The sequence below is a fragment of the Sinohyriopsis cumingii genome, chromosome 2 (genome assembly GCF_028554795.1).
Source record: "Sinohyriopsis cumingii isolate HCF-2022 chromosome 2, ASM2855479v2, whole genome shotgun sequence".
Lineage (NCBI taxonomy): Eukaryota > Metazoa > Mollusca > Bivalvia > Unionida > Unionidae > Sinohyriopsis > Sinohyriopsis cumingii.
Window position 1 is genome coordinate 54,441,495 of NC_142962.1, and position 25,134 is coordinate 54,466,628.

Sequence of the window (25,134 nt, forward strand, 5' to 3'; positions counted from 1 at the left end):
GTTGCTATCACCTCCTCTACCACCCCCAGTCAGTGTTAACCATAATTTGTTTCCCTCACTATGCAGACCTGCCCAGCCCAAAAAGAACTTCTCAATAAGAGAGTCAAAATATTTCTATAAGTTAGACCAATTTTCAGAAAGGTGTAACTAAATATCATGAACTGTTATTTTTGCTGACCTAGAAACATGCATTCAAAATGTTTTAGTATTACTGTGCTGGGAAGGCAAACATTACATTCAACTAGAAGTTTGTAAAATACACTTAGACCTTAATTACCTCCAGTACAGATTCAGAAACTGCATTTCTAAATCTCCATGGAGCTCAAAGACTTTTTGCTAGATCTCTCAACTTGATGTAATCTTTGTTTTGTTTATTTTTGTTTCAATTTCACCTGGCAATGGCAATCATCTCCCCCACCACGAAACATACTCAAATCAACATGACATGCCCAATAAGCAGTTATTGCCCTTGCTGCAATTATTTTTCTGCCAAGAATCTGAATATTCCTTTTATACTTCTGTGCGGATGATTTAAACTTTTTAAGCAGCTTATTGTGCCTTTGTGTTTCTGTCTGCTGGATGCCATTTGCAGATGCTGCTGTAAGCAACAGCTTGATAATGCTGGCAGTGCATGAAAAATCTGAGAGTTTCAAAAATCTGAGATGCTCCTGTAAAATTATACTGGTTCTCATACTAACTCCACTGAATCACATATAAAACCTGGATCCAGATTAAACGCAGACATGCTAGTATCTGGATTTGACCACAATGATAATATTTTCAAAATTTTTGCTATTATGGTGTATGTCTGTAATTAAAGGGCCATTTCAATAAGACTTATAGTGAAACTTTAAGGATTGGCAAGTATGACTATCTCATGCCATCATTTATGCTATGGTTGATGTTTATGGACCCACCACTAGCAAGTTATTGTAAAAGAGGCGCACTTACATTGGACTGTCATTATTAAACCAATCAGTATACATACCTCTACTCACTGTTACAAACAGTGTGCATGTCTGTATTCACTGCTTCTCACTCTCTGAATAGACATCAAGCCCTTTATGTAAGCTGGTCCACCCATATTTAACCCATTTCATACTGGATATGATTGCAGTTGAACACTACATTTCATCTACCATTTGGGGGCAGTGTGCATTTAACCATGTAATACGTCATTATTTTATGTATACTCTTTGAACAGATGGAAATAAGAGCTGTCGGTACTCATATGATATATCAAGCAGTGACAACGCGAGTTTAAAAAAACAAACATTCAATTAAAAAATTTAATTTTACAATGGAGAAATCACAATGGTGGTCAGTATTGAAAAGCCCAATGATGTTAGTGATATACTTGCTGAATTAGTTGAAAACACAGGCTATTTCATGTGGGAAACTGACACTGTAGGTAGTGGGAATCATTGTCATTACTTCATCAAAATGAACAGAGTTGATGATTACTGGTTAACTGAAAATTTTATTTCTAACACGAATTTAGAGTTTTAATGTGTGGAGATAATACTGAAGCCACAAGTGATAGCAGTTATGTGGATGCCAATTTAATGAAAATATAGATCATTTCGTAACGAAAATTGCTGTTTTATGATTTGTAGATCGTCCTTTTGGCATGAAAGATATGAACCAAGATGATGATAACCAGTTAGAAGAAAATCTATTCCAAAACTACATTTAACATCTGGAGATCAAAATGGCAGACAAGACTGAAGTGGCAAGTGATGGCAGTGATGTGGATGCTGATTTTGATGAAAATATAGAATCTTTTGCGAGAAGAATTTAGAAGTGAGGATCTTGATCTTAAATTGAATTGAGTGGATGATAACCAGTAATTGGTATTTTGATTTGGAAACAGACAAAGATGACGATTTTGATGGTTTTCAAGCTAATTGGAAATTTTGAGATCTTTACTGCTCAAAAAGTCTGAGTACATACCAGGGTTGGATGTTTGCATAATTATATGACATATGAAATTTTACAGCATTCCTGGAAATGGACCAAAATAAACCCATCAAATCACTGATATTTTGACATTAGAATTCATTATGGAATAAAATTAATGAAACAAAATGAACAGCTTTGTCGACTTTACAGTAAGGATCTGTTCTGCATATTCTCCAATTTTTATGTGACAAATTTGTTTAAATAAAACTATGATAACCTTTGACATTCTTGATGGATTTTTATTATTTCTTAACCATCTTAAACAGCATAAAATTCCTCACAGCTCCAACACTTACATACAGGATGCAGAATGAATACAGCAGACAGAAAAACTGTATGGAAAGTCATAATAAAAATGTAAAACATGATGTTAGTTAACTTGACTTTACTTTCAAATGAATTTATTTTAAATCTGGCAATTTTGAAATAAAAATTATATGACTTTAAAGGAAATTTCATGCTTTTTAAAACAGTATATAAGTTTGAAAATTTATTTGAAAAACTTGTCCTGCAAAGCCAGACTGACAAATGTCACTACATTCGCTGATATACAACTTACTGAAAAAGTTTCCAGTTCTACATAACTACCTGATTGGGTTTTAAGAAAATGGTTAAAATATTTCCCTCAAAAAATAACATTCAAGAATGCTTACAACGTGGGTCAATGACCTCCTCCACACTCCAAAAGACTCGGTTATCCTTGACATTTGGGTTACATGTGACCTCCAGTTGCTCCCAACCCCTGAAATGAACTCAGGGAGTTAGTATGTGAATAGGAGAAAACTCCACTTACTATGTAAAACAAAATCCATGGGACATTATACATACTACTGTATATACTTGCTTATTATAAGTCGAGTCATACTGCAAAAAACAAAGATCCACAGCTGCCATAGAATAATGTGCCTGCAGATCAGGGTCTATGTCGTTTGTTCTACTGATTACTCATAACAAACTGCACAGACCCAGATCTGCTGGCACATTATGTGAAATAGATGATACAGGCCATACATACAGTTCATTATAATTCACCCATAAAATTAACTGAAAACCTGACTCCAGGCCCAAGAATCTGGAATGAAGTAGAATCCCCATCCACAGACACATGACATGTATCCCCCTATCCCCAAACTGAGAAATATATAGAACTGTACAGAGACCTTTATATCTGACCTTATAACACCCGCATCAGTAGTGAAATTTATATCCCATGATAAACATTTATCCTGTCTGATGTCAATTTATCCATGGCAGTAATAGATTGTACCAGATTACACAATTTCAACCAATGGTCATGCATCTAAGAAAAACCCGACTGCTTCATGTTACCTTGACATTTGATCTCCTTGACCATCAATTTCTAAGGATCTTTTTCCCTGTGAGTTAAGAATCTTTAGGAATTCAATATAAGACCATTTCTACTTTTTAACTGCTAAGTGTTTAAACCATCTCTGATATTCTTGAGTGAAAATATTTTCAAATTAGGCACTCTCACAGCCACATTGATGTAAGACCTGTACCATTTTCATAATACATATCATAAGGAGCCATAAATTCTGATGGAGTAGCATTATCAAGATTTTCAAGATGGCTGTCAAGGTGGCTATATTGGATATTAAATCAGCACCATATTCACATAGGGCCATCTAGACATCATGAGACATCTTTTGTGAAAAAAACCTGTTATTACCCATTCAAGAAGAGTAGCAATAAAAAAAGATTTTCATGATGGCAGATGTGGCAGCAAAACTGGATACACTGGTCAACAGTGAAATCATTACTGACTTGAAAAGGCCCTAATCTGTAGTATTTTGGTGTGCCGAACACGAATATAACCGTGAAAAATTTGTATTGGCTCTCGTTTTGAAGATATTCATATACCTCATTTTCTATGTTTCACTGTGTAAATTTCTCCAGTAGGACTGCAGCAACATCCGGAATAATGATGTAACATTGCATAATACCATCATGCTCACATCATCCACAGTTGATTGCATCATTTTCTGATGCAATGCAATACTAATGCCATGCGGCTGCTGAAGTAAGTTGACGTCAGCAGTGTACTATACATGTGTAGGCCTATTATACTAATGCCAGGCGGCTGCTGAAGCTGACGTAAGCAGTGTACTATATAAAGCCCAATCAGATAGGTTCAGCATTTAAAATATTTTAGACGTTGTGCGAGACAGTTCAAGCTACTGTTACATAAAACTTATTATTTTATCCATTTACGTACAATAAAGAACAGTAATGCCTCGAAAGTGTGTTAATACCGCGGACAATTTTTGCTATATTTGTGGGGAAGTGACATTTGCCAACCAGAAGAAAAGTATCAATTCTCAAGTGAAGAAGGCATAAAATCTTTACTTCGGATGCAAGGTTGGTGACCAAGACAAGCCTTGGGCTCCACATATATGCTGTGCTACATGTACAACACAGCTTTCACAGTGGTTGAATTGCAAAAGGTCATCAATGCCGTTTGCAGTCCCAATGGTGTGGAGAGAGCCAAGCAACCACCTAAATGACTGTTACTTCTGCTTGGTTCCTCCTCTTTCCGGCGGAATAACGAAGCGAAAGAAGTCGAGAATAGTCTACCCAAACATTCCGTCTGCATTGAGACCAGTTCCACATGGTGAGGGACTTCCTATTCCAGAACCTCCAGCAGAATATTCTCTTGATTCATCTGACGAAGACAAAGGTGAGTCGACCTGTTCTTCTCCTGGTCCATCAGCATGCAGTGATCCAGATTTTCACTGTGGTGCATCATCAACCCCACACAGAATAACACAGGAAGAACTAAATGACCTGATTCGTGATTTGGACTTATCAAAGAACAAGGCAGAATTGCTAGGATCAAGACTCCAACAATGGAATCTTCTAGAAGAAGATGTCACAATTACTGCATATCGAAAGCGCCACCAGCAATTGGAGCCTTTCTTCAGAAAGGAAAGTAATCTGATATTCTGTTCCGATATTGAGGGCCTCATGAATGCTTTAAAAATCACTCATGACCCACAAGAATGGAGACTATTTGTGGACTCTTCAAAACTGAGTCTCAAGGCTGTGCTTTTGCACAATGGAAACATTCTTCCATCTATTCCAGTAGCGTATGCTGTCCACATGAAAGAGACATACGATAACTTAAGGCAGCTACTGAATTCCATTGAGTATAACAAGTACAGCTGGCACCTCTGTGGTGATTTGAAGGTAGTTGCCCTTTTAATGGGACTGCAGCAAGGATATACAAAATACATGTGTTTCTTATGCGAGTGGGATAGCCGAGCAAGGGAAATGCACTACATGAGGAAGGAATGGACTCACAGGCAGAATGTAGCCATTGGAGAGAAGAATATCCAACACCCAGCTCTGGTTGAGGCTCAGAAAATCTTGCTACCACCCCTTCACATCAAACTAGGTTTGATGAAGAACTTCGTGAAAGCCATTGACCGGACTTTGCCAGCATTCCGATACCTGCATGAAAAATTCCCTCGACTCAGCGAAGCAAAGATTAAAGAGGGAGTTTTTGTGGGTCCTCAGATTCAAGAGCTTTTCAAAGATGACCGGTTCAACAACTTGCTGGAAGGTGACGCGAAACAAGCATGGAATGCTTTTCGCCTAGTTTTTACAAACTTCCTCGGAAATGTTAGGGCAGAAAACTATAAGGAACTAGTAGAAGACATGTTGATGAAGTATAAGAAACTTGGCTGCAATATGTCTCTAAAGATTCACTTCCTTCATTCCCATTTGGATTTCTTTCCTAGCAACTGTGGTATTGTTAGTGATGAACATGGCGAACGTTTTCATCAAGATATCGCAACAATGGAACAAAGATACCAGGGAAAATGGTCCACTACAATGCTGGCTGACTACTGCTGGACACTCCTCAGAGATGCTACCGAACAGCTGTACAAGAGACAGGCGAAGAAATCTAAGATGTAGTCAATGACTTGATTTTTTATAGGTAGGCTATTACAGTTGACCTTTTACTATTGGAATGCATTTCGTTATGTAAACATTAATTTCTTGCAGATTACAAAAAACTAGAGCCAATTTTGCAATTTGACTGTCATATTCGTGTTCAGCACATAAAAATTGATAAGAATTGACTAATTTTATTTCAGTAACATGACTTTTGTAAAAATTTGTTGTCCAGTGATATCTGAGCAGCACCATTTCCATTTCGGACCAACCCTGACCTTGGGAAGAATGTGTATATTATGTTTCATGGCAATCCTCCAAGTAATTTAGGAGGAGTAGTGATAACAAACATGTGCTAATGGATGAATGGATGACAGGTCATGCTATAAATTCTTCTGATCTATGACCAGTAGAGCTAAAAATGATGCCTATGTCTTTCAAACTGCCAAACAGTTCAGCAAAAGCTAAATGTGTTAAAATCTGTTATCACACACCTTCACTGTTTTCTGCAGGGTAGCTTCTATGATGGAATTTACTAGCAACTCTGTCTAGGTCCCTTAGGGTGGCAATTTATTTAGACACTTTAAACAGAAATGAGAATTTCAAAGATTTTCTATGAGACAGGTATTCAAATTTCTGAGATGACAATCCAGTTTACTCCTTTGAGAAAAAATACTTACCCTATCATAATATTTTAGGAGAACATTCCACTGCTTTCCAATTTCAGCCTCAATCAAGCTAATAAAATAATTCACCGCACCTTGCTTAATATAAAAAGTGCTAGCAATTCTGCTTGCTAAGATGGAAGCCAGGCAAAAGTTGTTTTCCCTTTAATAGAGGTAATGACACTAGATCTCACCAAATCCTATCAATCATCAATTATTACTGGAGCAGGTGTGGATGCTCATCCTGGGATGATATAACCACAGGGAGGGCTTGAGAGGGTGTGCCCATAGGTGAATATTATTTAAGAAACATGGTTTCTTTTTTAAATACTTTACCCTATCATAAAACATTAGGCGTATGTGGAGGAGGTGGAAGTTATATCCCTTTACCCCTAAGCTGGTCCTGACTTGGTCACCTAATATATGCAATTCTGGTTAGTGGCTCATGTGAGACATGGATTAGGGTTAGCACACAGTCAATAAAAGAACACAGTTTAGATGGTAATAGTTTTTTCATCCCCAAATTCCAGTGGAAGCAGAGTATGCTGCATTCTTATGAAGCTAAAAATTGACCTGGAAAGTTAGTATGATGCACAGCAGATATAGGTCACATCAAGCTGAACAAAGTCCTTTCGAATGAAAGGTCTATGAGGTAATATCTGGAGAATGTTGTTTCTGACCTCCACCACATGAAATAAATGATATTAGCTGGGGAAAAGCTGCACTCAAATACTACCATAATGTTGATTGCCCCATCCTTGTGAGCTGATTGCATAAGAAATTCATCTTGTATTGGTTTGGTTTCCAGTAGGCTGAGCAGATAATCCAACAGATCCAGGATGACAGGGCCTGAGCAGAAATATCTTCCCTTTGTTCTGTGTGGCAAGAAGAAGCAAAACCTCCCTTTTTTATCAATTCATCGTACTTCAGGTAACACTTAAATGGCTCAACAGCCCTTGGAACAAAGTGTCCAAAGAAGATAGCCATTTCAACACCAAAAAACTGATTTCCTATGAGGGTGAGCATTTTGTTAGCTGGTGCTATCATGAGAAAACTTTAACCAACTGCAGATCATATGGGTTGATCAATAATTGTGAATTTTACTGATTGTGCATGCTGTGGGTAGAGTAACAGATTTTGTACAAGATATGGGTCTGAGAAGCTATCAATAATGGTTCAAATGGTTGTCTTGTTCAACCTTGTCAAAACTCAAAGTACATTTCATTTTGGGTAAAGGATGAAGGCCTCCATTCAAAAGAAGTCAAAATTGGCTAAAAAAAAGATCTTTGTACTGGCCAATGTCCACTCTTCCATGACAGTGAAGGAAGTTAGCTTTTTGTGGTATAGAGACTCTTAAACAGAGGTGTGTTTCTGGCAAAACCATGGGAAGAAAACTTGCACAGGTTTTCAAAGTGGAAGACATTCATGCCTAAGCAATTCTGTAAACTACTTGTTCAAAGTTCTGTTTTTTTCTTGTTCGATATGAGCCATGTATGAAGGTTCAGTATTTTTGGATTGGGATGAAAAACCTGCATGTGCAGTTGTTTCAGCAAGAGAGGAGAGGGCACGATTCTCATGGTAGTCCTTGCTATATTCAGGTCACGATTTTTCCCACTTCAGGGTGACAATTAAGTTTAGTTGGCACCCAGATTGCCATGCTTTCTACAAGACTCTGAGAATCAAAGGAGGAAGGGGAAAGGCATATGTAGTAAGACTGTTCCAATTCAGGAAAAATATACTAACTACCAAGGCTTTCATGTCTGGGACAAGCAAGGTGAAAGTTAGGAACTTGGCATTCAACCTTGTCACAAAAAGGTCCACATGATGTTGTCCCCTGTAAGGTCAGATTCAACTGAAGACTAAGGGGTAAATGAACCATTCAGTGTGGCTCAGCTGGTGCCATTGGGACTGAGACCACTATAGGACATTCAGCCTACCTGGGATGTGGGTGACTTGAATGTGGATTTGTTGACAAAAATAACAGCACATTAGTCCAAGCCAGAAAGCTGAAGCCTGGTGTTTTGGTTTCCTCGTGTATTCTGATGAACTTCAGGCCACTGTCTGATAGAATATGAACACTATTCCTGCTATACTAAAAAGGCATTCACTATGTGAGACTTATGTGCATGGAGTGCTTCAAAAGGGTCAAATAGCTGTTCATTTCCTTAAAAGAGTTAGAGGTTAGCATCAAAGCCAGTTGTTCTGGTGTCCATTCAGACTGTGATTTGTAGCAGTTGATCCGTTAGTGGGATGCTGGCTGTAAGCCAAGTGATGTTCTGCTATTTTCTGAGAGGATACCTCATATTGTCTGAAACTTTAACTTGTGACCTCGCAAGCAAAATTCTGGATGTCACTGGGATAGACAGATCTGCAAAGGTTTCATCAGCATGATGTGACTCAAATTGAGAAGATGCAGGTAAGATGATTCAGGTGACCAAGAAATTCCAGGGCTGGAATTGACTCTCCAAGAGAACAGAAAACACTAACAAGATGATTTACAATATGTGTCCCTCAAGGACACAAATTCTTTTCAAGGTTTTGAACTCCATGTGCAGATGAATGGAAAGCTGGGAAGAAATTAGATAAATACTGTCTTTATTGACAAGATGTCCATGGCAAAGCATTAGTAAACACAGGACTTTATGTAGCTGCCTGATATGTTTGTAGAATGTTGTCCATGTGATTTGATAAGGTAGTTTTGAAAAGTGACACTATTGTGTCCATGATTTTGTTTGAAGAAACAGGGACTGAGATGTAGACCAAAATGGAGTGCCCTAAACTGGTACATGACATCCTGAAAGCAAACTTCAGGAGAAGACCCATGAATGGGAGCATGAAGGTTTGCATCATGGAGGTCTAGACTGACTGCAAAATCACACTCCTAAATGTGACTCAGAACTGAACATGGCATCTTGATTCTGGTCTTCAGAGTTACAAATGTGTTAGTCTGGAGAGCTTGGATCTATGCCTGGCTGGAGCTTGCTATTGTCGTTTGGAAGAAAGAAAAGTATGAAGTAAAATCCCATTGAGTTTGAGTTGTGAACAAACTCAGCTGGAGTTTTTTTTTCTCCTGCAGAATGTTGGTTTTGTAAAGATCCCTTGAAATGGGTAGGGTTGTTTAATGTGATCGTGATATAATTTGAGATAATTTGTAAGACCCATGGGTCATCTAGGGGAGAGTCCTAATCCATATTAAAGTGTTGATAAGTTCATCCAACCAGGATGCTAGAAAATGGTGACACAAGAATGGTGTCATTTTCTACAGGAAGATGGGTCAAAACAGGTTCTTGTCTCCTTGAGTTTTAACATTTCTGGCTCTCAGAAACTGGGCCCTTGCTTATAAATGGGCTTGGAAAAGGTTTCCCTTGTATCTTTGATTGATCCTTCCTACATCTCTGGTTTATCAGGAAATGAAGGTCTGTCTCTTTGGTGGCCTGTTTCCTGACCTCTAACTGGATGTGGAAAATGAGGTTGGAAGATAGAAACTGCCATCAGAGGATGGCCTTGTAATAGTCTTTTAACAGCACAGACATGGATAGGAATAAATCTTTAACTGTGAACAGGAGAAAAAAAAGCAGCAGGTATTGCACTGGAGAGTGGATGTTGACATGTCCTGTTGAAAACACAATCTATATGTAAGACTGACTCCCAGGTGTGCATGTTAGTGGGGTTCTCATTGGAAAGGTCAAGATTCTGTTCATATTGGTGAAATATAGCCACTGAGACCATACTGATCATTGGGCCAATCACTATGACACTGCAAATGAACTGTTGCATACAGTGAGACAATTTCTGGCCCATAAATACAGAGGAAAGTTTTGGCATTCCCAGCCTCTGATCAGGGTTCACACACTTTTGAAACAAAAACTTCCAGCTTTCCAAGCATTTTCCTGGGTGAAATTGATCTTTTCAAGGATCACCTATGACCTTTACTGAATCAATAAAAAATATTTTGGTTTCGAAAACATTCATTTTCAAAATCAAAAGCAGAATGATAAATTTGCATGGAACTCATTTCAATTTATGGACTAAAAATGTTCTCTTTTACTCAGCTTAACTGCATATGTTGGTAAGAAGGAAGTCTTCTCTGCAAGGGTTGTTTAAATTTGGACAAAAGGTCTTTAAAAATTATATACCCTGTGATACAGCAAAAGTCAGAATTTTTTAACAGTTGCTGCTAAAGCAAGCCAAAAGATGCAGCTTGGGAGGAATGGATTTAAGAGATGTATTCTAATGTATTATGATTGGGTAACATATTTTATGAAGAGAATACAGTCTAGTTCCATATAATGCAAAGAACACTCTGTAAAACTAAAATTATTGGATTAATATACCATATTTACCAGCAAATAACACTGACCCAGATTTGCCAGAATGTAAATCATAAGTAGCTAAACAAACAGTTAGTGAGAGTGAGTTATGCAATGGCAGAGCTGGGTAAATGCTCTCTGCAGAAGAGTGATTTTTTAACAGGAAAATTTGTTTGATTAATAAAATTTGTTTGAATAAAAGTCATAACAATAATACTTCCAGATAGGAATCTTCCTCACCACATATAAAGTTACAATGAATGAAAAACAAAAATTAACACGATCAATCCTTACTGAAATATAATCTTAACATACCATTTAGGCAGCTTTTTGTCGTGGGAAAAGAGAGCACATTTCACATGGTAATGAATCAGTCTCAGTTTAGATCTCACAGTCTGGATGGGGCTCCCCTGGGGTGCACCAACTACCTCAATCTGCCAAACATCATTGGCATCACCAATACCATCCTGGAACAGAAGAGAAGGAAGAAATAAAAATAAAGGTAAAGTAGCTTTGATGAGGAGAAAAAGAAAACTAGTGTGGCATTTTTATTGTAAATTATCTTTCTCTGAAAATACCATCCTGATCACATTGATTTCCACTACCTCCAAAATTACTCCTTCCCAGAAAGAAATCAAAGCATGTGTGTGTGTGTGTGTGTGCGTGCATGTGTGTGATTTGGATTTTTAACGTAGTTTTATATACAAAATCAGTCATATCGCTACCACATGCTCCTTTCTTATTTTCCCCATAGAATGTCGCAAGAAGATCTAAGTTACAATTTCCAATGACTGTTTTTCTTCCTTTAGAACACTTGACAGTGAACACATTCCTAGAGATCTGAAAACAACAGCACTTGAGTGGAATCCTTTTGGAACTCTCATTCACATTTGCAGAATCGTTTTTCTTTTTATTTTGGTTCTTTCATCTGATGCAGTCTTGATGTCACTGTATGACAGCTTTGAATCCATGTACACAAATTCAATACCGTTTTTCAATAATTTCAGCAAGTGTTCTGTCTGGTAGTATGATTTATCAATTTTGGCTTTATTTGTAACCTCAAGAACACTTTCCAAAGCAGCAGGTGCAACAGCTATATCCAATTTCTACTTTTAAAATGCAAGGTTCAGCTGCATAAATGCAGGTATAACGTCCATCAACATGTGAATGGTGGAAACAAATCAAAGTTATTATTTTCTTAGAATTGTATTTCCTTCTCACTTGGCTGGTGGTAATATGCAACAAGTGGTTTCCATGAAAAGTAAACAGCATGTTTCCATGACAAGTAAACAACATGTTTCCATGACAAGTAAACAGCATGTAATATCATTATAAAAGCAACTGAATGAATCTCATAGACTTCCTTTAGTTAAGCCTATTCATATTCTGAAAGTGTCTTATCTGTCCTTGACTGTACTGTTGTATCTTTGGATCTTTTGAAATAGTCTAACATATCAGTTAATGTTTCTTGGATAGACACTTCTATGCATGATACATATCAGTTAATGTCTCTTGGAATGATACTTCTATGCATGATACATATCAGTTAATGTCTCTTGGAAACACTCTCTATGCATGATACATGTCAGTTAATTTCTCTTGGATATACTCTTCTATGTGTGATACATATCAGCTAATGTCTCTTGGATAGACTCTTCTATGCATAATACATCACAGTTAACGGCTCTTGGAAAGACTCTTCTATGCATGATACATATCAGTTATTGTCTCTTAGATACACTCTTCTATATATTATACATCACAGGTAATGTCTCTTGGAATGACTCTTCTATGTGTGATACATGTCAGTTAATGTCTCTTGGATAGACTCTTCTATGCATGATACATCAATAGTTAATGTCTCTTGGAAAGACTCTTCTATGCATGATACATCAATAGTTAATGTCTCTTGGATAGACTCTTCTATATATTATACATCACAGGTAATGTCTCTTGGAATGATTCTTCTATGCATGATACATGTCAGTTAATGTCTCTTGGAAAGACTCTTTTATGCATGATACATATAACTTAATATCCCTTGGAATGACACTTCTATGCATGATACATGTCGGTTAATTTCCCCTGGAAAGACTCTTCTAAGCACAATACATATCCGTCAATGTCTCTTGGATAAACTCTTCTATGAAGGATGCATTTTAAGCCTAGACTGGCTCCCTGTCTCAAGAATAATATATCTGCATACCTAACATCAGGAGAGGGTACTGGCCTAATTGTAAGCCTTGAAATATTAGGAGATATAAGGAATATGCAATTATTTCCTGATAAACAATTTCACTATAGTATATATAATATGGGGAATCAGGAAAAGAGGCAGGCTCAGCATATGAGCAATTAGAAAAGATTGTTAGATGGATTATATTTATTTTCATTAAATCAATCATTGAGAACTTAGGATGTATTAAGATACTTAATGATTGGCTGGCACAAACCTATCAAAGAATAAAACCTTGATTGGCCCCTTCTAAGAGAACCCTTAATGAGCTGTAAAAGAATAAACCTGCATTGGCCCCCTCTATGAAAACCCTTCAGATGCTGCAAAAGAATAAAACCCTGCATAGATCCCTCTCTATAAGAACCCTTAAGGAGCTGCAAAAGAATAAAACCCTGCATTGGCCCCCTCTATGAGAACCTTTAAGGAGCTGCAAAAGAATAAAACCCTGCATTGGCTCCCTCTATGAGAACCTTTAAGGGGTTGCAAAAGAATAAAATTTTCTTGCACTTCGTGGGCATGTTGGCAGTTTTGTTTGATTCAGCCAACATTGTGGGTAGAGAAAACTGAAAGGATGGAAGGAAATCACATCATTCTAAACTAATACAACTTTGTAGCCACATATATGTGTTCAAATGGTCAAACTTGGTATATGCAGACTGAGATAAATTTGTGACAATTTACCTTTATTTATACAACTGTTCTCAAGGAGCAAGCCAAAAAAATGCATGCAGTCATACTAATAATAAAATTGTATTGTAAGTGTCTTCTGTGAACAACTATATTCATGCACAATCTAAGCATTTTTTATTTTTTACTCACAGTCCCATATCCTGAGACCTGGAAATGCCTTTTGGTGATGGGTGCAGGTTCATGATGACTATGCAAGTTCCTTTTTGTTCTGTTCAAAAAATAAAAAAATCAACTTATTAAACATTGGTTCTGAGGAACATGCTATCTTACTGCATGTAATGCTATCAAATACTCACTGTATCCAGCTTGTATATTGTGCTATCAAATATTCACATTGTATCCAGCTTGTATATTGTGCTATCGAATACTCATGCTGTATCCAGCTTGTATATTGTGCTATCAAATACTCACTGTATCCAGCTTGTATAGTGTGCTATCAAATATTCACACTGTATCCAGCTTGTATACTGTGCTATCAAATACTCACACTGTATCTAGCTTGTATATTGTGCTATCAAATACTCACACTGTATCCAGCTTGTATAGTGTGCTATCAAATACTCACACTGTATATATCTTGAATGTTTATGCTATCATCTAACTACATATATCTGACTTCCAAAATCATAGGCAAAAAACATTTGAACAGAAATTTAAAAATGGCATCAACACAGTCACAATTGCCACCAAAACTGTAATATCTAAGTATTGTGATATATATATGTAAGAAACAAAAATGAACATATGCAAAACAATAAGAGCTATTAATGATGGGTGCATCATAAAGTGTCACCACTCAATATATCATGTTTGTTGGGCTTCAGCTGGAGGAACTTGTGTTGGGAAAGTAAATTTAGAAGAAGATGGCATTCTAGGACTATGACTCCTATAACTAAAATGATCACTTGGCATGCATGAAACACCACTCTTTCAAGGACTCTTCAATATAAGCAACATACCATGTAAAGATAATAAGTTGATCAACAAGGTACTTAACTCTATAGAAAATGGTGCAGATGCTACAAAACCCATAAAGAAACACTGAAGTCTATGAAACGCTGTTCATATCAAATTGCAACAAAATATTTTTTTTAAATAGCTCTTTAACTATGCAAACTGAATGCCTCATTTTATGCAAATATATGAATTTCACAGGAATGATCCATTGCCAGGTTTAAAAAAATGATGTAGATGAGACAAATCCAATAAGAGGCACATCTAGGTCTAAGAGACAACATTCTGACTAAATTCCATCTGAATATGTTGAATATATTTTGAGCTATGCTAACTGCAAACATGATTCAAAGTTTCCATGTGAAGAAGAAAAAAAATATCTGCTTGACAAGGGGCATAACTCTGATGAAAATGTAGCTAACAAGACAAAACTTGTGAAAGGCAAAGGTAAGTCTCTGAGACAAAGTTCATAAAGAATTCAATCTGAATACATTTAAACAGTTCTGAAGCTGTGTTGGTTACAAGCAACATATCACGTTAAGAAATGAAGTTAACTGCCTGGGGCCATAACTCTCCAAAATAGAGTTGATGAGACAAAGCCCACAAAAGACACATACAGGTCAACAAGTTAATGTACACACAAAATTGCATCAGAATATGTTGAATGGTTATCTATGCTGGTTACAAGGATCTGCTCTAATGGAGATTTTCAACTGATCAAAAAATGCCAGTAATGCCATCAAAATTGGACCTAAAATGACAAAACCTTTAAATGGCACATCAATGCCTAATAGGCAATTTAAATACACACTGGAATTTAATTATATGTATTGAGCTTTGATGGTTACAAGAAATACATAGATGGATGGATGGAAAATAGGATTGCTTTAAGGCTTCTTCATATCAATGCAGGATGTGCATTAAGTGTTAAAAAAGTCCATAAATTATGTTTCCTCAGCTATTAATTGTTTGGTCCTTACATTAAACATACTGTATTATTTATTCATTTATAGGTCAAGTAAAATTACAAAACACAAACTCATCTGCCATCACATAATGCATTGGCAGATCAGGGTTTATATTGTTTGTTCTACTGTTTATCTCTAACTAGCACCATAGACCCAGATCTGCCATGTACTATGTGATGGCAGATCTGGGCTTGTGCATTTTGCAGTTGGACTCAACTTAAATCAAGTATATATGGCAAAGAGCAGTAGATAAATACAGTAAGTATTCTATTTAAAGTATAAACCAGCACAAGTACACATTTCTAAAATTATTACCTTCAATAATATTTCCTTAAAGAATACAACGGATCTAAAATGCTAGATTAAAAAGCACTGAATATTCCAGAAACTCTAATAATGCTGACAAAATGAAAATGTCTTTTCTTTCCAACATGGTAAAGTACATCAAATGCTATTTCATAACAAATCACAAGTCTTTCACAGAACATGGTGTCTTGTCTGCTTGCATGTGTTAATGTATCATTTGAATTGGACGTGCACAAACATTACATAAAATGTTAAAAATGTTGAAACTGCTGTAATCATCAGTGTACCTATATCTCGCCATGCTCGTGCAGATAAGACAAAATAATATCACAAAGGTTGTTAAATATAAGGTATCTGACAATATCGATGGTGTAATTATATAATGGACAAAATATAAATCATGATAAGCACAACAGTCTTGCATTACTTTCAACAAAAATATTTCAAGTTCTCAACATTTTTCAGGACTGTATAAATTGGTTATTCCACTGCCCAGACTAGTTTTAACTCTCTGTTGGACAAGCACCTGATGAGGAAGGAGTTTAATCCCTGGCAACAAGTACAATTTTTCAACAAAAATAAAAGAAAAAAGTTTTGGTCTAAGGTGACACTGTTGACACTGGGAAAAAAATATGCCTATGTCCATCTGTCTGGTAACATTGACAAGAAGAGCTAAGGAGACATTTTTTCATGCTGACAATAAACTTTTACTCATGATGTCAAATATGAAGGAGCATTTAGTTTTATTTTCTCTCATTCATTTTGTTTCTGAACTGTACTGAAGATGCTACCTACGCGATATGTTCTAAGCGAATGAGATCACCATTCTTCACAAGCTGGGGAAACCCAGTTACATCAGGCTCTTCTGTTGCTTGTTTCATCCTCCATACATTGTTCTCATCTTTGTGACTATATGTGGTGACCTACAAAAAAAATTCATTGTGTACATGTACATGTAAATACAGGTATTTTGTTGATCATGTATTTTCCACTTAGCCACGGCTTGGTTATTTATTAACTATTAAATATATTCATAACACACTCACTGCAACCAGAAAACCCCTTTTGCTTATTGATTCATTCAAAATGCAGGTGATCCATTTTTAAGCTCGCTTAGTCTGTCAGAAAATGCAGTGTAATCCTACCAAGGCTAGCATTTCCAAGTTATTACTTTCAAAAAATTATAAATAGATTATACACCTCATTTTATTCTGATATCTGTTACTACAATAATTGCTAATAAGCATAATTCTTGTGGAAAAATGCCTGTATTAGTTTAAAATTTACTACACGATGATATGTGACAAACTACCAATTTTGTCTAGTAAAATATGTTTTCCTGACATCATAGCACATTCGGTGCAACCAGAAAACCCCTTTTGCTTATTGATTCATTCAAAATACATGTGATCCATTGTTAAGCCCGCTTAGTCTATCAGAAATGCAATGTAATCCTACCAAGGCTAGCATTTCCAAGTTATTACTTTCAAAAAATTGTAAACAGATTATACACCTCATTTTATTCTGATATCTGTTACTACAATAACTGCTAATAAACATAATTACTGCAGAAAAATGCCTGTATTAGTTTATTTAACAATTACTACACAATGATATGTGACAACTACCAATTGTTTTTTCTAGTAAAATATGTTTCCTGCCTTCAAGATGGAACCTCATATGGTGCAGATTGTGAAAGTTGGTTCAATGGTCAAAGGTTCAGCCCCCATATAGATCACATGATCATTGTAATGGAACCCTAAGATTAAGATGTCTGCTGATGCACTGTGCAGATCCAGCAAGTGAAGGAATTCTGGGATGACTGTTCCATATAATCAATGACTCCACCATTGTACTAATTCAATTCTCTTTCCAAGGGGAAACAACTCTATTTTAATTATAAAGTTCCAGACCAAGATAACTAAAATCTTTCTATCATTCAATGTATGAGATGTCCTTGTTGACAATGCAACTAAGATGAGAACAAGAAGGAGGGTAACAAAAGTGATATCATGTCTTGCTGCAGGATATAACTAGCCTGTTCCTTTGTAGCTTGTAGTTTTTGAATGCAAATCTCAGGACTTTCTGGAAGCCATGAGTGGGGTTGTGAAGTCACACCTCTGCAAGTTCATACTGATTGCGTAATCTCCTCAATGGATGGAATTTAGAACCTTTGTTGCATTCCACTGTGAACCAAAGAGCATAAAAGAGTTGACTGAATGCACTTGGGTTGATGAACAAAGTGCATCAGCCATATTTGTAGATGAAGGAGCACTAGGTAAAGGAGACGGTGTACAAAAGTGATACAGAGTACCTTGGAAACCATTTGTTGGGTCCACATGTCATCATGGCAAATCTTCCCCATTCAGCATTGAATGACTGGAGTCTTCCCCCTACTGGGATCTGTGATAATGGGGGGGGGGGGGCATGAAAGTGCTATCATCTAAAATAGAGAGGGTTACGTGGACAGAAATGCTGACAAAAATGATTGACCTCCCTTGCCTCTTTTCAGGAGAACTATGGTTTTCAATAGTTGTAAATTCAGTAGGACTGCTTCTCAGTCAACTGTGTCAAATGAACATCCCTGTGATCATCTGTTGACTGCCTTGCAAATCCCTCTGTTGTAGCTGAGACTATGAAGGGTGGAAAGAAGATATTCTTGGTGTCTTGCTTGTGAATTCTGTCAACCTGATCATTTAAGAGGAGACCAGATGATTAGGGTTGCAATCCATGCATGTCCAACAAGACTTGAGGTGGGAAAAGGTAGGATGTATTCCACCTACTGAAAGATTGTCACAGATACTAGATCTAATGCTGATCCCATAAGGCACAATGCTATGAATCAACTGATGGGTATATAAATGGAAAATGTGGGGAGGAGTAGAACTACCAACTAGAATACAAGGGAAGGCATCTGCAAGAAAAAGTGTCCAAAGATGCTTGGGACTTGTAATTGATGATGTAAGCAACCCAAAATGTCAGTAACTCTGTCTTGTTGTGAAAGTAATTAAAAGTAGATTCTTCCTTAGTCTATGATCACCTGACGTTGGAACTGTAGACCAGACGGTTGTTTTAGAGGAATGAAGAGGACACAACTCCAATGACAGTGGGTGGTAAACTTCTCAAGTCCAGGCCTGTAAGGCTTGGTCTTTACAAACCATAGTAACATCTAATAATGAAGAGGGAACTTGAGAGCCAGTTGTCATCATAGATCCCATTACTTCCAGGCTATTACTAAGTAGAGGCTCTCTTTGAATGGCAAAGACCTGAGAATGAGTGAGGAGACATCTTTATGAAAGTGATGCACCAATTTGGACATCATATGCTAGAAGTGTCTCAAGGTACTATGCATGTAAATTGATCCATGACAGTGCTGCCTATATACATCACCCACAGTAAGTGCCTAGTGACACTGTGCAGGTTAGACTGATCTATAAGAGTGCCTGTATAAACCATGCATTGTCTGCAAGAAGTGCTTAGGCTTACACTGTTGTATACCTTAGTTCATGAGTTGGGTTCTTGGGTACTGAGGCACTATGGTGGGCACTGTATGCAGGAAGTGCCTAGCTGCAGAACATGAGTCTTGGAATTGGACAAATTTTTTCTTTTGGTGGCTGATATTGTATGATCAATTGTGGATGAAGCCCATTATGATTAGAGTTATATAGCCAAGTCCAATCGTGAAGGAACATGGCCATCTTGGCTGGTATTATGTCTAGTTCTTGAGGATGGGATGGGGTAAAGGATATTGATATACATAGCAAGTCTGTAATTCTTATATGCGAGATGGTAACTTAGGCTTTTGTTGCTCTCTATCTTGCTCCCCAGTTAATGGTATGGTTTACTGAACCTTTATGTGCAAGTTGATATCTTCATCCCTCCAGATATGCTTCTGCTATTTCTCTGCAGTGCCCACAGAACTGCTGGCTATTGACTTCTCTCTATACTGGGTGTTTGATGGCACCATTATAAATACAACTACCTAGACATTATTAGAAGTCTTTTGCTGAAAACACCATGCTGATATGACTATCCATTCAGAAGGAGTAGCAATAACATGATTTTCAATATGGGTAATATGGTAACCATATTGGATATCCAAGCAGAATCATTTTAATTTAAGACAAACTAGGCATCATAAGAAGTCTTGTGGTGAAAACTGCATGTCAGGAGGAAATGCAATAAAAGTTTTAAGATGGCTGCTATGGTAGCCATATTTGATGTCATATTGGCACCATTTTCATTCAAGAATAACTAGACAAGATATGAAGTCTTTTAGTGAAAACACCATGCTGATATGACCATCCATTCAGGTGTAGTGGTGATAATAAGATTCTCTAGATGGATTCTGTTGTGGCCATAATAGATGAACCTGTGTATAAAGCTTCATGGCGTAAGTTGTTTCTTCAGAGTAGCAATTAACAAACTTGTGCTGGTGGGCAGGCAAAAGTTGCAATATGGATGCAAAATGACAGACAAGCCATCCTGCAAGTACTTCCGATCTATGACCAATAGGGCTAAAACACATTTAGAAATTTAAACATCAATTTATACTGTTATTTCTTCTAAATTAACATCAGAAACATTATAGGCTACTCAAGCAATGGACTATATAGCTAGGTTTCTTATTATACAGCAGGTTAAAAATCCCTGACTGAACCAAATATCCCTTCAGCTAAGACCAGTTCCCTGCTGTTGTTTGTGGACCAGTCTAATTTTCTGCCTTTCTAAAGCTGATTCAAGATCATACATCAAGTTATCTATGTGGAAGAATATTAGGATAAAATGATATCTAGTAATAACATGTATTTATAGGCATAAACTTAACATATATAAAGAATTTGTTCTCATTCTAATCTAATAAGAAAACAGTCATAAAGAAATAATTTTAAACCACAGCTGTAGCAGCAGCAGCTTCCTGCACTACTACTACAAAACATTATTATTATCATTATTATTGAAAACTACAATAGAACATTCTTTTATAATAAAAATTCATTAAGCCCCCTAGATGATCTTTCATGTTTCCCTGTTCTACTGTGTGGGAAGAATAGTCTCTGGTACATCATCCATATATGTACCTGTTGCTGCCGAGGCGGGAACTCTTCAGGGTACAAATGCCAGTGGGAATGGAGATAAGCCCCTCCTGTCCTCCTCTGTTTCAGCGTCAATAAGCTACCATATGCAATATCTGAGTAAAAGACAATTTAACATACATTTTGTGCATGCCAATGTGGGTACAAAGGGTATCTGAACAACAAGATGGATACAGACAATGTAAAGTATAATCAACTCTTGTACAAAAAAAAGCGCAAGACAAGGGACATTATTGTCCATTTCTATAAGGAAAATGTTTTGCTCTATGAAGATGATTATGAATAAAAGATTTTTGGCAAAATAAAATAATAACCAAACCTACAAGATATTTATGGCAAACATGACCATATGAAGTGCAAACACAAATTTCATGAAAATCAGAGTCATCTCATACCTCTCAGTGTTACATCCCTTTGCTAGGCTAAAAACCACAATGCTGCAACTGCGGTAAAACTATATATTGATAACTGTATCACACTTAATTTAGACTGTATTTACAGCAATATTTTCTGCACAATGGCTTTTGTGATGAATGCGAATAGGTTGACAAAAATGAAGGAGGAATTAGGAATTCTTTGCTTGCAGTGATGGAACACAGGGCTGATAATGTTAGATTGTGAAATAAAGTTGATTTCACAATATGTGATACTAGTAGCATGGTAGGATCAAGACAATATGCTCATATACTTTTGCACAGAGATGATGGTCTGATGAACTAAGATTTAGATAACAGCCTTATAACAGTATTATATTCTAAACAAGAATAAATTGTGAGTGCTGGTACAAACTGCATGCAAAAAGTAACATTCATCAAAATTGCTGCACAAAAAAGATATTGATGTCAAAGACATGTCACTTTTAACAAATTTAAATAGCACCTTTACATTGCTGATTCTGCCAATGACAATGGAAAAGTTAGATCAATATCTCCTGATTCACATTCTCAATAGGAATATCCATTCTTAAGGAAATTCGAATCAATAATGCATGTATAGATATAATGAACTTAAATATACCTACCATAATCAGTATCTTATAATCTTTATTTTAGTATTAATTTTCACTCAGTTGTAACTCTAAGATGAATTTTTCTTGATACACAGGTACTTCTGCTATTAAAACATTCACTGCTCTATTAACAGTAACAGCAAGGCTGGTTAAGTTCCACCATATTTTACTTGTTTACAGTCAAAGTTTCTACTGCAATAAAAGCCATTAAAAAAAATAAAATCATTATTATCTTAATAAAATCTTGGGCAAATAATATATAGTTTAATTTGTCCAGAACAATTTTAGCATGTTGTAGAATGTCAAACAAAAAATATGTCCAGCAATTTAGCTGAATAGGTGACAGTACAAGTTACTGATAATTACATTAATTTTCAGCAAGACTGTCAAGTTGAATACATACGTTCTGGCATGCTGACATTGTAAAGTTTATTTCCAATGAGTTGGGACTGAAATGCTGAGCTGTAGAAACCATCACCACTACCACTGTAATAAAAATGTGATACAATCATCAATACATATGATCTAAAAATAGAGAACTATTTCTCCCAAAGTAAATTTATTTGCACAGGTCATTGGCAGAATCTATCTCATATCAACACAAAAACTCCTACAAATTAACATTAACTCAATGGAATATGCCTGTGCTTCCATTAACTTAATGGAATATGCCTGTAAAGCTATTATTTTTTGACAGTAAGTAATAATTTGCATCTCATACCATCAACTATCCAGAAAGGAAATATCCTACTAGTTAGTAAAGATATTGGGAATGTTAGAAATGGAAAATAACTTTATTCTTTTTGCTGTTTCCACTAAATATAAGTTTTAGAATTGATTCTCTCTCTCTGATTCAAAAAACCAGAAACAAGTCTTGTCGTTACATATTTTGTTTTGGATTACCAACATCATTATGGATATTACTGGAAATTTTCTTTAGTGTGGAAATCTAGCATTTGCATTATTTCCCTTAAAACGTTTCAATGTATTAATAATCATCTCGGCAGCTTCTTAACCTAACTACAGATCACGAGATGTTGTTTGAGATAAGTTAACTATTGAAGTAACTTGCAAATAAGAAAAGATTCACAATTAATCAGAAAGCAGTAGTGCAGATCTGCAAAATAAGAACTGGCACCTAATTTATATATAAAATTATGATGCTTATGAACCAGCAAAAATAAAGATTATTGCAAAACCAATTTAAAACCAAAGCAAAGTAACCTATTAGACTGGTATATACAATTTTGTACCTACCTGTTACTAAGCACTTTAAAATGGATTGCAAAGAAACCAAGGTAGCAGAATGAAGGAAGTACTATCAAGCAAATTGCTCTGGCCAGGAAGTGCTTAAAAATGACAGCCTGAAAATGAAAGGTGCACTAATTGATTCCTTTTCAACAAAAAGCAGGACTGTATTAGTTCTTAGGTTTGCTTATTGAAAGTAACAATCTGATTTTGGTTATACCAACCACAACACATACTGTTTGTAGTTTGAGGCATAACTTTGGCCTCACACAAACTTGATTTTTTAATAACTGTGGAAAAAATTCTAACTCACAAAATATTGAGAAAATTCAAATTAATAATTGTGTTACTGACATGATATACCTTGATAAAAGAAACTACTATATATTACATACTGCAATTGTCTCTTAAGTTTCAGGATTAAAATAATCAAAGTCAAATTTGTTCAAATTGATTCAATTGTTTTTTAAAGGAATCCTGAAATTAGCAATTATTTTTTAATCAAAGGGCCCCCTTGATAAAATGTTATACTATACATTATTTGTTTTGTTTCTCTAATAATGACGGACATCACAAGCCAAAGGATAAGATATGATAGATAAACAAGAGATAATAAATGCAACTATACTCTCCTTTGTTGATAAAGAATCCATATCAATTTTGAGAATCATCAAGAACTTTTAAAGCTAAAGTGCATAAGGTGTACATAATCTAGTGTTACTATTAGTCAAATCTAGTTTGCTGGTTGGATTTTAAAGGTCAAGAGCATATGGTGTACTGAATCTAGTGTTAGTATAACTCAGTCAAATCTAGTTGGCTGGTGGCATTTCAAAGTCTCTTTCAGCATGACTGGATATATCTGGCGGAGTAAAAGGGAACTAACTGCCTTTCACAAGAAGACATTCTAACAACCAATTGTACATAGACTAGAAGGCAACAAGAAGTGAGCTTTGACTATGTTCTAAAAAACAACAACTGTACAGCAGCAGCAGAAAAGTTTTAAAAACTCTACTTATATTATATTTTTTAATGCAATGTTCAGACTAACATGAATCCACATATAAGTTGAGTGGTCTTGAACATCTTCACCTACCAATGATAACTTTTTATCTCCCAACAACTGCCACAGATCCTCCACAGTGGTATAACCCGCCAGAAGTATAACAAATAAACCAACAAATTTTACTCTGAAAAGATAGAAACTGGTCTTAGGTTCATGAATAGTGAAAAAATAAATTGTACAGTTTAACAAAGATGGGATGGACAAATAATGACAACAAAATTCACTTTGCTACAATACTGATATTAAACTTTGCAATGTACATTGTTTGCTGGAGAAACAAATGAGCTAAAATGCAGTACAATGAATTTAATTTACATGTGTTGTTAAGGAAACAGTATTCTGCCAAAATACCGGGCATGCATGTCATACACGCATTCAGTAACAACAATTTCAGTAATGGGTGTAATTTTTATAACCTGATTACAGTTTCAAATGGTGATTATTCACTTTATTTCGATCCTCATACATCCATGTTCATTGGAAGGTAATTATGCGTTAGCCCTGACAAAACAATTTTTTTCAGGTAAAATATGTTTCTTTGAGAATAATTACCCAATCATAATATCTAAGGAAAACTACTACTACCTCACAAATCCAGCTAAAAGGTATATGCCACCTAAGTGGCAGACAGGCAAAGTTATCACCCTTTGGTCAAGGGATTGGTGCCAGATCCCAGGAATATCTCAGTTACTCGAAAAAAAACATATTT

General features: G+C 36.1%; 1 protein-coding gene across 1 annotated transcript in view; it reads right to left on the minus strand.

Annotated features, from left to right (window-relative positions):
* LOC149804885 (protein O-mannosyl-transferase 2-like) overlaps positions 1 to 25,134 on the minus strand; it is an 81,183-nt gene that overhangs the window by 34,558 nt on the left and 21,491 nt on the right. Inside the window, exons 7-14 of the mRNA XM_089945524.1 lie at positions 24,456 to 24,549; positions 23,372 to 23,478; positions 22,518 to 22,600; positions 21,091 to 21,200; positions 16,805 to 16,932; positions 13,911 to 13,989; positions 11,171 to 11,322; positions 2,616 to 2,704 (exon numbers count right to left, since the gene is read on the minus strand). Of these exons, the coding sequence (XP_089801650.1) occupies positions 2,616 to 2,704; positions 11,171 to 11,322; positions 13,911 to 13,989; positions 16,805 to 16,932; positions 21,091 to 21,200; positions 22,518 to 22,600; positions 23,372 to 23,478; positions 24,456 to 24,549 (842 nt within the window). The remainder of the gene's footprint in view (positions 1 to 2,615; positions 2,705 to 11,170; positions 11,323 to 13,910; positions 13,990 to 16,804; positions 16,933 to 21,090; positions 21,201 to 22,517; positions 22,601 to 23,371; positions 23,479 to 24,455; positions 24,550 to 25,134) is intronic.